Source organism: Anser cygnoides, chromosome 3 (genome assembly GCF_040182565.1).
Source record: "Anser cygnoides isolate HZ-2024a breed goose chromosome 3, Taihu_goose_T2T_genome, whole genome shotgun sequence".
Lineage (NCBI taxonomy): Eukaryota > Metazoa > Chordata > Aves > Anseriformes > Anatidae > Anser > Anser cygnoides.
Genome location: NC_089875.1, coordinates 86,852,066 through 86,865,133, shown reverse-complemented (window position 1 = coordinate 86,865,133; position 13,068 = coordinate 86,852,066). Strand labels below are relative to the sequence as shown.

The 13,068-nt window shown below is 37.5% G+C and overlaps 1 protein-coding gene across 1 annotated transcript in view; it reads left to right on the top strand.

The window, feature by feature from the left end:
* Positions 1 to 13,068, top strand: part of BCKDHB (branched chain keto acid dehydrogenase E1 subunit beta) — a 125,641-nt gene that overhangs the window by 12,550 nt on the left and 100,023 nt on the right. The window contains exons 4-5 of the mRNA XM_066994621.1: positions 9,147 to 9,280; positions 9,948 to 10,103. Coding sequence (XP_066850722.1) covers positions 9,147 to 9,280; positions 9,948 to 10,103 — 290 coding nt within the window. The remainder of the gene's footprint in view (positions 1 to 9,146; positions 9,281 to 9,947; positions 10,104 to 13,068) is intronic.

The window sequence follows — 13,068 nt, the reverse complement described above, 5'->3', positions numbered from 1 at the left end:
TCTTGATGCCTTTACTATTCCTAAAGTGAATTTACGTGATTCTCAGTTTCCTTGGTAGGTCCTGTGATCAGTCCGACTTCTGTTTCATTTGTATGCATCACGTGGGACTAATTTACTGTTTTTTCTGCCTCTCTGGTTAGTGATGAGAGTGTGGTAATTATCACCACTTCAGTTTAAGAAGGTGCTGCAGTCTTTATTACAGGGGGTGCAACATTTTTGAGTTTTCTTGGATGTAATTTGTTAGAAGCCTGGAAGGGTCAAACTGCTCACGACCACTGCCTGTGAGTCCAGTCAAATGTCTAAGCAGCTTTGTGACAGAAGCACTTTGAGGAGCAGGTTAAACTTAATTTAACTTGATTCAATGTCATCTTCTAGTGACTAGACTGACATAACACACTGCCAATTCATTATAGAAAATCTAGAAAAATCTTTCTGTTAATTTGTAGAAACATCGAATCCTTGTCTGGCAAGGACTTTTCACTCTCATATGGAAGCACCAGGTATAGATCAGTTTATTGATTTTTCTCATGCACATGCTTTGTATTACCTGTGAGATGCCAGTTTTTCATTACTGCAGATTACTGGTCATTCAGTACTTCTGATTACTATTTATCAGCATTAAATCTCTGCTGTTGGGTTGAGAATAGTTGCATCACAACTTAGGGTAGAGGCAGCATGCTTTCAAACTTTCATAAAACATTTCTACGGTATTGATACTAATGAGTGTGGGAGAGGCTGCCTTGTATATATCACAATTTTGCTTCTTCCTCGGTTTGTCATCTAGATAGCTTACCCAGCTTGTTATAGCAGAGTTTTCATTAACATGTTTTAATTCTTAGCCTTTTCCTGTTGGATAACTTGTCAGGTAATGTTGCAGGTCCTCTGAAAATGCATGGGACTTATCAAAGCCTCTTAAATAAAGCTGATATACTATCCCGTGGTTATACCTATATATAAATGTTTGGTAGATGTTGATTTTAGAGCCTGTTTTTCCAGGTGAGTATTCTGTCATCTGATACAGGTTTGCAAGTCTCTCTAGTCAGTTATGCTTTTCTGCAAGCGTGCTTCTCACAGCAAAAGTTTTTGGTGGGTGAGCAAGGATTGTTATTGCTGGAGGAGCACACAAATGCCGTGGTGTGGTTAGGCACAGTGCTTTTTGATTTAGGCTGGTATAACTTGGTGTATGAGCCAGACGAGCAGACTGTGGGATCAGGAGTGGGCTACCTGCACAGTCATCAACAAAAATCAATTCTGATGAGTAAATCTGCTGCCTTGATGTGAGCTGCTGATAAAACATTTTTCGAACAGTGTGGAGCTGAATCAGTGCTATTTTATCAGCGTCATGAAGTGCTTCCATCAGCAGGACAGGTGCAGACATAAGAAGTTTGGGCAGTCAGCATGTAGCCCTGCTTGGGGCCATTAATGAACCATAGAATAATAAGGGCTGGAAGGAAGAGTCCTTGAAGGTCATCTGCTCCAAACAGATAATCAAAGTAGAGTCAGTTTAGGTTGCTGGTGGTCTTGTCCAGGTGTGATTTGGATATGTCCAAGGAAGGAGCTTACACAATCACTCTGGGCAGCCTGTTCCAGCATTTGGCTACTATCAGAGTGATTTTTTTCCACATATATAATCATTTTCCCTTTTTGCATCTTTGTTTCACCTATCACTGTGTACCTGAAAAGAATCCGATCTTGCCCCCCCTTCTGTACTACTGCTTGGCTGCTTTTCTATTATGGAAGGATTAAGTGGCATACAAATTTACTGGCCGTTTGAAGTTGGTGCAAAAGCTTTGCATTAACCTCCATGACCTCTCCTTTTTCCACTTGCCTGCTGATAATTAGATAATATGTTTTGTCATTTTTGCTATACTCGTTAGCTGTCGGTGGGATGCTAGTTTGTCACAAATGACAGGAAATCTGATGTGGGGGAGAGGGACAGAAAGCAAGTTTACCCTATGTGCGTTAGGTAGGTAGGGCTGTTAATAAATAAATTTTCCTGGGTCTTCCCTCATCCAGAGAGCCATAAACCTGACAGTAACTTAGTGGTTAATGTTATGTTCATGCTAGGAACAACTTTAAGAATTTATGAAGTTTTACTAGAAAGTAAGTTTATTTTCATTCCAAGCTTTCAGTTTAGTTAGTTGTGTAAGATTATGATAAGATGACTGAGGAGGCTGTTCCCCATCCATAGTAATATTTTCTTTATGCTCCAGTAGTTCTCCCGAATCTGATATTGTTTAGGTTCTTTGAAGATTAAAAGAAAATACAATAAACATGCTTTTCTCGTAAGGGAGTCTTGGGGAGAGGAGAGGAAAATACAGGTTAGGTGTATGGAGCACTTGGAAGAAAAATGTACCATCTTGAGCAAGAGAATGTCATGTTGAGAACAACTGGAACTAGAGCTGCTACTTCCAATATGCAGGTCTATTCACATGTACGAATGCCTTGGAAATAGTAATCAGAGAGGACTTGAAAGGAAAATCTTACCTGTCAGCTGCTTATAATTTCCAATTTACTTGAACTACTCTTCAGAGGTGTTGGTTATTCAGTGGGGCAAAACAAATCTGGATTGACCTGGAACAGGAATCCCTTAGTTCTTGTTCTTCACAGCTACCTGTGAAGATGGGTGTCCTTTTCTTTGGGCAGCACTGTGGTCATTACTGGTTCAGAAAGAGACTTTTTTTTTTTTAACTAAGTGATTTTTTTAATTTTTTTTCCAAAGTGAAGCTTAACTGAAATTCCTGTAAAAGTGAAACCGTGTTTGAAGACTTATTTCTCATTTGGCAGTAGTAAATAGTAAAACTTTTGTACGGAGGAAGTTGGGCTCTGACATTGCAAAGTAGAATGCTATAGCAGATTTTGCAACGCCAGAGGAGGGAGCAGATAATGTATTTTACTGTGTGCAAATTTCTTTTCTGACCCATTTTTCTGTCACTCACAGTTTTGTGAAATGTCTTTTTTTTTTTTTTTTTTTTGTCTTAGCTGTGTCTGATTGCCAAAACATGACTTCTTAGATTCCTTAAGGAAAGGGATGGAAAACTGCCATGGAATTAGCTGCTAATTAGTCAAAATTCAAATTAATTTTTCTTCTACCTGAGTTGTGGGATTAGGGAAGTCTGAAGGTTGGATAGATTATGTTAAATTATGCTAAATAATAGATTTAGTAGATGTACGTCTACAAAGAGTCCTAGATATTCCAGGATTAGAACAGTTCTCTAAAGGCACAATTTATTTAAAGTCAATTCTTTCTACCTGAATTTTCTACACAAACTCCCCAGTGAATAATTAGCAAGGAGCTAGTCTGCTGGGATTTCCTTGTCTTTCCAGCCCTTTATTTTTCCTTGTGCACCCACGATCATTGCACTTAAAGACATAATACATTTAGCTTGTTGGATTCCTTTATTTGACTTCTAATGGGTATTTTTAATGGAAGTTATTGAGATCACAGGGACAAATGAAATGGTGCCTGTATAGATTGCTGATTTATTTATTTATTTTAAGATGCTTTTCTTTAAACAAAAGTGATGTACAAGTATCTTAATAAACAAATGCCTTTAAGTAAATCAACAGTGCTACCCAACCCACCCAAATCTTCCAACATAAGCTCTTACAGAGCAAAAGGCTCCAGAGAGCTGGAGCCTTGAGTGATGTGTTAGTATATAGAAGATTTTATACTGTTTGAACAACTCATTTTTGGAGATAAATTAAGACCGGAACATGTTTCATTGCAGATACTGAAAGCTGAAATACTTTTTTCCTGACAGCTTGGAATAAATAAAGAAGAAGCAGGCCAAAACATTAATGCATAATAATCGACTACATATGCCTGTAAACATGTGTTCTGTTAGGTTGCTATGAAACTTCCCTCTTGGAGGAGAAAATGACTGTAAAACCAAGTTAAAGCTGTTGCCCCTTAGGCAGAGGATCAGTGGTAATTTGAACATTTGTGAGGTGCTTAACTCTTTGTTCCAAAAATCACACAGACCAAGCTTGTTTTATTCAAATAAAAATAGTTCAGAGGGGGATGAAGGAATTGTTTTTAAAAAAATGGCTTTTAGTCAGCTACCGCGTTTTTACTTCAGTATTTAATCTTTTCAGATTTACCTACTGTGTATTTGTTCACATTCCTAACATGCATCTGCTCTTTCTGAGTTGTTGGGATGGAGACATGAGGAGAAGCATCTATTTTTCACATAGCCTCGTGTGCCATCTTGTTTAACTAGCTGCATGGATAAGGGCACCAATATGTTTGGATGGCTGAAAGTCGGGATGCTGATAAAGTCGGGCAGGCTGACTGAAGTGGACAAAGGCATAACGTCTGTCTTCAGAGGCTGACGCACGTGAGTTCAGATAACGCAGAGGTATTACTGCCACCTGTAGTGAAAAGCCAGCTTGCTGAGTCTGCGCTCATTTGTTTTGAGCTGCTTGGCTGACGCAAGTAGTAGGGGAAGGGTACATTTTAGGAAATGTTTCTTCATAGATATAGAAATAAAATATGGAATGACACGGTATCTCTGGCTTAGTTGTTTAAGTTAGATTTCAGCTGAGTGAATGGTTTGCCAAGGTTGATAAGAATGACTTAATCAAAATGATGTCCTTTTCACATTTGAAAAATAGTTAAAAATACATAGGGTTTAAATTTTCAGTGTTTAAATATTTTGTATTACTTTTATTAATGATTTCCTTACTGCATATATACAAACAGGAGGCTAAAGCCATACCATAAAAGTTTTAGTGTTCAGGGAAATTGGTAAATTTGTTTTATCCTAACAATGTGTATATCTTTAATCTTAAAAGGCTAGCTTTTATATAAAACAAATACTTACTGAAGCCCTATCCAACGCTTGTTTTCCCATCTAATGAAAAGAAAAGGAGTTTTTTAGGCTTTGCTTGTAAGAAGGGGTCAGTATTATTGTTTTACATCTTAAATAGAAAACGTTACTGAGTAATGAATCTTATTCATTGAGAATTACCTGATTCTGTCTTTACTGCTTTAAGCTATAGTACTTCAGGATTACACCTTTAGTTCTGAAAGCCCAAACGAGGTGCTTCAGACTGCCCGTGTTATAACTGTCATGGTATATTTCATATTTGCATTCACTGATTCTCACTTGATTTATTGTACTCCATTGATTGCAGCACACTGCCTCTAATTTAGTATCTCAAACTATTTTCAGCAATTTTATTGGGATGTCTTTTATATTCAGAATCACAGAAAGGAATAATAGTGTGGTAGATCTAAAATGCTTTTAAATTCATTCATCTACCCAAAATTGATATTAAACAATTATTTTTGAAGTTCTTCTAAAGTACTACTTGAAAACTAATTTTACAAGATTGTTCAAATCCATTTAAATATCAGGGCGATATAAAATTATTTATAGTACCAACACATGAGGCTATTTCAGTGTACTTTGAAAAATCCATTCTTAAATAATAAGGTTAGGTAAGCTTTGCATGATTTGACTTTTCTTGGGCAATTCTCAGCAATCTGTTTACTTTCTTATGTGACTGTACGCATTGCCAGCCTGTTTTATCCTCCTATCTGTGCTGTGTCCATGACTTGTCTTCCAGCGTGGTGTTTGAGAGAGAGGAATCGTGACAAAATGGAATAGTATACCCCGGAGGAACAAGAAGTTGAAATGCAAACTATGTCCTAACCATCCCTTCCCCAGCTACTTACTGTTATACTGGTTTTCAGGCTCCCATGAAATGTAGTGAATTAAAACAAAAATAAAACAGCAAAACCTACAACATTTTGGAGTTTCCGTTTGCATGTATATGATCAAAATGCCATTTGAGTGAATAAAAGTGAAATGCATTGAGCTGCCAATAGACTTCTATGAAGGAGGGAAGTATAATTATGTCTTGGTAATGTTAATGCATTCCTAGCTTGGTAAAATATGAGTTGTTTTAAATTAAACAAGCAAAACACCATTAAACGCATCAGTGAAAGAAGGGAAATAAAATGTCAAATTCAAGGCATGCTAGACTGAATATGGAAGAGGGGAAGAGATGTTTGTCAGCTGTTGCAGACGGATGTGGGTCTGGGGACAGCTCTGGAGGCTGCGTGTGAAGCAGGGCTTCCTCGCAGTGGTGAGGCCTGGGGGCAAATACACATTTGTATAGGTGCTTCATGTTCCTTTTTCCTGGCTAAAAATTACTTAGGCTGAAGAAAGTTGGCTGATCATTGGATTCTACAGGTCCTGAAAAATAAAAATGTCGATGTTAAACGGAGGCCTGGATTGCCCAGGCCACTACAGGTGGTGCTGATATCTGTGGCCAAGGCCTGTTGCATGTGGGGGAATGGCCTGGGGAGCAAGGCGAAGGCCGCGATGCCTGTCAGGGGAGGAATCGAGGACAACTTGTACAGTGTGTAGTCAATCTAGTTTCAAAAATCGTATTATGTTCTAATTGCAGAATTTCTTTTCATGGCACTATTTTCCTTCTGTGCGCTATGGATTAGTTTCCTGATCTACGGATTCTGCAGAAATAGCCCTGGAAGCCAGAATTCCTTACTCTGCATGGGAGGAGGAAAGGCCTGACGTGACTGAAACCTTCCCCTTTTGTCAGCTTTTAAAGGAAGACACAATTCCTGTTTGATGCTTTTTGAACTTTTTTTTTTTCATTTTGTTAAATTTCTCAGCAGTAAAGCCAAGAAATGATTGACATCTATGGGAAATTACTATAATTAAAGACAATAAAAACACGCTACATCTTCTATGCGGATCTTCCCCACTTCTGGATTTCCCAGAGTATTCTCTTTTTCTCTGGGAACATTTTGGGGCCGGGGAAATTTTTATGTAGTGACATTGCCAGACAAATTGGTAGTTCTAGTAAAGGAAGAATAAAAATAGGGAGGCTAGTCATGTTACTGAGGCACACTGGTAAAATAATGCCCGGCAACAATAAATGGCAGTGCTATGAAGGTACTGCCATTCAGACTTCCTGTGCTATTTTCAGGCTGAACAACTTTTGAGGACAATACCTGCAGAGATTATTTATTACTGTTTTTTCCAGGAGCTGTGAAATGAAGTACAGCTGACCCACATCTGGAAATTACTTAGATCAGCTTGCTCATAAATCTTGGATATGAGAGCTAGTTGGTCTTCCCACTTGTGAAATGTTCTGAGATCTGCAGGGCGCTCTGTTCTGACTCAGAGTTGATTGGGATAATATTTGATGGGTGTTTGGCATCCAGACAGCAAAAATAACTTTAACAAAATTATAGCATAGCTTTTGAAATATTTGGAATTAAATTTTAATTGCTGAGCTAGTTGTGGTAACATTCTTTCTGTCTTCTGTAGGAATGGCCATACAAAGAAAGTCCATCCAAGTCCTAAGAAATGAAAGCTAGAAGTATCTTGGATATTAATTTATAAACAAGAAGCAGCCCAGTGTGCACATGTCTTAAAAGTACTGTAGATCATAGGGATCTGTATTTCAAACACAGATTTATGAGAAATGAGTCAAAGTCATGGAAGTTCAAAATCACTAATTTCAGAAAAAGTGCTTTCCCTCAAAATAGACAATTTTTAAGGTGCTTCAAAGTTTCTTCTGTCTTGTTTACAAAATTGTGGAGTGTCCTGAAATTGTGGTAGCCCTTTGGACATGTGATGACTTGCATAGCCTCACTGACACTACCAATGTTCTAATATCATTGGATGGCTTTTTTTTTTTTTTTTTTTAACTTACCTTAATTACCTTGTAATGTTCCTGTTGGGGTGAGAGAGGGAGAAATGCAGAAGGAGGGCCAAAAACGAATTCCTGATCTGTCAAACACCAAAACAAATTAACCCTTGAAGTATGAAATTCAAAACACCGTGTAGGGCACACGGACAATGCACGAGCAGTGACAGTGCTATGCTGGGTGATGTGGGAAGACGAAAGACATGTACGTGAAAGATTTGTTAAACATGCCTTCCTGTATCATAAATACAGCTGTGGGTAGTGGTTCTGCTTCTATCATCCGTTTCTGAAACCTCCTGTTAGCTTCCCTTTCTCCAGTTTATTAACTTGCAGCTATTGAGACTAGGAGTTTTCAGAGTAATAATTTCTCCTAACTATTAATTCATTAATCTTTCTTTTATTAGTTATTTATTTAGTGGTTAGCAAGCTATTAATTTACTCTATAGCCACTGATGTGCTCCATGCTCAATTTTTTTTCCCCACCCAGTTTGAAGTCTTGGCATATTCATGCACGATGCACTCTTGTGAAAACCTGCTGTCCATCTCCCAGTGCTCTAAAAGGAAAATTTAATAGCATCACTAGGTTCTCTTGTTGGTCTGCTGAGGGAGTATGGTACTTGTAGCAAATACTTTACATATATCTTATAGAAGAAATTTTAATGGTGTTTTGCCTCCCTCCCCCTCCTTGTCTTTAATTTCACGCACTGACCAATTTTATATTTACCTATTAGATTGATGCATATTTGTAATCTGAAGCTGGTGTAGCACAGAAATATGTCAGAGTTAAAATGACCTTTTACACTCTCACAGGGCAGATACAAAACAGAATATTTGATTTCGTCTTGTGCCTCCAACAGCAGAAAGTTTTTTTTTTTTTTTTCTCCTTCCCCTCTTGCCTTGGAGATGAACCAAATTATTTAGGAAATGAAGTCTTAACTTACAAAAGGCTGGTTAGACTGGGCTCTACTTATGGGGATTGTCGGGAGTATACTCTTGATAAATGCCTTTGTAGAGCCATGTACATTTGAGTATGGACAGATCATTTTGACTGTCTGGATTAAAAACCAAACAGTTGAAGGAACACTACTGTTCTGTGTTGTAAGCTTTCTTAATGCTTGTAAGTATTTTTTATACCTCCTGTATAAACATGGTGATGCATGTTTATCTATATCTACATCAGAACAAATTATTTTCCTTGAAGTGCTAATAAGAGTATTGTAAATTACTGAAACTGTTTTTATCTTGCATTTCATTTCTCCTTGTCTTCCTCTGAGTGGTTACAAATTAAAGTGAAAATATCCTTATCTGTAATGGATGTGTATGATTGCTATACCTAGAAAGCCCATCTAAAGAGCCATGTGCTTAATTGAAGAGGATTTGTTTATAACTTGAGTATTTCTGGGGCTAGGTTTTCCACTTAGAACCAGTGTATTAAAGAAATTGTTCTTCTTTTATAGGTAAAGATAGAGTTTTCAATACACCCTTGTGTGAGCAAGGAATTGTTGGATTTGGTATTGGAGTTGCCGTTGCAGGTGCTACGGCTATCGCAGAAATTCAGTTTGCAGATTATATTTTTCCAGCATTTGATCAGGTTAGTACTTAGAAATTTGAATGAAGTAAAATGAAATGTTATGGCTTTATGTTTAAATTATTCTTCTGTTCACATTAATATTGGCTTAAATATATATATATTTTGCAAAAATATCCACAAATGTATTACTAATATTTATGCATACTTTAAATAAACAGGAAGATACTAGGGCCAGGTTGAAGTCCTGATTAACTAATGTAAATTAAAGATGTGGTTTGAAGCAAATGTCTGTCTTTGATTTTATTATGGGTTTCGTGGCCACGTTGGCTTAAGCAGCTTTAAATTCCCCAGCTGTGTCTTCCCCACACCATCTCTCACTTCTTTGTGCGATTGCAGCCAACCACGTGGCCACATGATAAACCACAAGTTTAAATGGGGCTGATAGATTGTCTGGGAATGGGAAAACAACTGGGCTATATGGCTACCCTTGAGGCCTGGGCATTTAACTTGAACACGCTAAATTACTGAATCACTTGCCTTGGAAAATGTTTGCTTTTCTACTGACTTACAGGAATCTTTTGCTTCTAATTTGGTTCTGTGAATTCCAAGCATGGAGTAGATGATGTATTTACATCTCATGCATTGTAGATGTTTAATGATATGTAACTAAGGGTATTGGATGCTACTTTTGTATATGGAAAGGATTTTGTTTTGTTTTCCTTTCCAGATTGTTAACGAAGCAGCAAAATACCGTTACCGCTCGGGAGATCTGTTTAATTGTGGAAGCCTCACCATCAGAGCCCCCTGGGGTTGTGTGGGTCATGGTGCACTATATCACTCTCAGAGTCCAGAAGCTTTTTTCGCTCATTGTCCAGGAATAAAGGTACAGTAATTCACATTTGACGAAGATTGATTTTGAGTGAATCAGAGTAACCAGACTGATGAGTCTGAGTGCAGGCAGGGAAAGGAGGATGGTAGTCAGAGTACACAGCAAAAAATGTGAATATGCTAATTAAGTACTGTTAGAAGTTTAATATTTATAAAACTTAAACTGTATTAAGAGTTTGAGAATTTGTAGCCATTATTGAAACAAACTTCAGCAGATGTAGCATTTTGTGTTTGTGTGCTTTTTGCACTGAAAGCGTACATTCTACATTTGTTTGGTGTCTAGCATTGTATAGAAATTAAAAACTAACGAATAGTGCTTTCCTTTTTTTTTTTTTTTCTCCTCTCTGTATCTGTCATATTAAGTGCATTATAAAATTGATTCAAATGAATGACAGTGACAGGACAAGAGATACTGGGTGCAAGCTGAAACACAGGAGGTTCCCTCTGAGTGCCAGGAAACACTTCACTGTGCGGGTGGGTGACTGAGCGCTGGCACAGGTTGCCCAGAGAGGTGGTAGAGTCTCCCTGCCTAGGGACATTCAAAAGCCAGTTGGACGTGGTCCTGGGCAGCCTGCTCTGGGTGGCCCTGCTGAAGCAGGGGTGGGAGCAGATGGCCTCCAGAGGGCCCTGCCCACCTCAGCCATTCTCTGACTCTGTGGATGATAAACTGGGGCAAGCTTTCAACATGAGAAAGTGGCATATCTTGAAAGTTGAGTTTCCTAGCGTTTTGACAGATAAGTTTCCTGGTGAAGATAGAGGGGACAGATCTGTTAATCTCTGATAAATCAAGCACTGTTTGCCAGTTCTCAGTTTTTTTCTGAGTAAATTTGGTGTCTATGGACTTGTACTTTTGGATTAACTGCCATCCAGTCCATTAAGAAATGACTCATAGCGTGATTAATGTGAAGGTCTTAAGCAAAAGCAATATTTGTATGCTGGAGACACATGTTCATTGTTTATATTTTGTTTAAACTTTTGCCTTAATATTATTTCAGTGTTCTAAAATGTCAGATATGACTTTTTTTTTTTTTTTATAGGTAGGCCATTTCTACTTGCTTCTCTTTAATTAAGTAAGAGCTTGGATTATTCACATTTTATTGCATGTTATTCACGTTTTATCTTGTGATATTCGGGAAAGGGAATACATCTTTTTTCTTTGAGGTGTTTGTATACTAAACTTGAAAATATTTCCCTATACAGACAAAAGTAAACTACAAAGTCTCTTGCCAGGTAATTGAATCAAAGGGTTTTTCGAGCTTGTTCAAAAACTAGAGTTGTTTATTATGGCATAGAAGAACAAGGTAGACCTGGCATCAGTATCTTAATCTTAGAAAGTGTCTAATATATGCTGGTCTTTGTTGGTCAATCTCAAATCTTCATATTGAACAAAGTGCTGAGGTTTTGTAGTCCACTCTGCTGATTAAAACCCCTTTCAAGTTCAGTGCAACCTAATACTACTGTGTTCAGTCTTCTGAATAAGTTAGTAAGTCAGAATTTCATTTTATCACTCCTGATAATTTCATTCTTTTCTCTCATCTTTAATTCTTCTTTTTCTTTTCTTCATTTTCTTCTTTCAGTGTAAATGTATGTAAGGAAAATACCCTTCCGGATCAACATCATAAACTGTATATCATAGCTATACCAAGGATGAGGTGAATTAATATAAATATGCTGGTGTGTGGCTTGCAAATACTACTGAGGAGAAGTGATGGGAAGTGAGGCTGGGAAGTAGCTACAGGGAATGAGAGGAATTCAGAGTTGCTGAAGAGCTTGAAGGAACCCAGGGCAGAAGTTCCTTGGGTAATGTGCTAAAATACATTGCGGCCATCTCAGTTAAAGGGCATACTAAATTATGTGGAATTGGTGGAACAATATACTAATTTTGAATGCACACAGAAGTATATTAGACTCTTGAATTTTGTATCTTTGTGAAAACAAAGCTCCTTTAATATTTTTTGCAAAGCTTTTCATTAATGCAGTTAATGTTTGAAACAGTTATAGCTTCTTTGCTGAAATTGAAACGTATCTCTATTTCATATAAATGTGCTAGTAGTAGAACATAAATATTACTCAGTGAAAACTTTTGGCATCAAAGTTGCAGGAAACTTTTTTAAAAGAACAAAAATCCATCCCTTAATGTATAAATCCAGCAATGCAAATGAAACTTTGGTCCAGATGTACTTGCAGAGTCCTGTGTCTGTGCATATTTTGTCAAAATCACGGGAAGAAAGGCCATGTATTACAAACCTGGGAGGGTAGGAGATACCCATGGGGAGGATGGTTTCCAAAACTACCCACTTACTAAGCTCAGTGGTTGATTACTGACTGAAGATTTTTATACTCTGTTTTTCTTAAGTGAAACTGAGGTTTAGTTTTCCTAAGCAAAAGAGGGTTTGTATGACTTGGGCTGTTCAAGGGAAGGACTGTAATCATTAGTGCTTAAGACAGGGCTTGTTGAAGTGAGGAGGACATTGTTAGATCATTGTGTCTTGTCTACTGTTGTAAGGAGGTATGTCTTAATGGATACAACTGTCTTAAATTATTGTAATGACTCTTTATTCCATTGGAAGACTGCACCAGGATTTTTACCATCACAGCTAGAAGCTTTCTTTTTGGTTCCAGCCTAAATTTCTTCTTAACTTGTATCTTTAACTTATCTGTCCTTCATCTTCTCTTTCATGTGCTAAGAGCAATTGTTTTCTCTTTAGTCATTGTTTCTTTTTAGTCTAAACAAATCAAACTATCAAAGAGATGTTAAACAATTTCCGAAGCTTTTTTGGCATCTGTTTTGATTCATTTTCTTTCAAAACTGTTGATGTAGTCATGAAGTATTCCAACTGACTTTCTAGCAGCAATTTTTGCAATAGTACTAACACTTCCTTGACTACAAGATTGTCTTTTACAGCTGTACTGCACAGTGTCCTAGTTATCCTTTGAGCAAATAATACTTTCAGATCCTT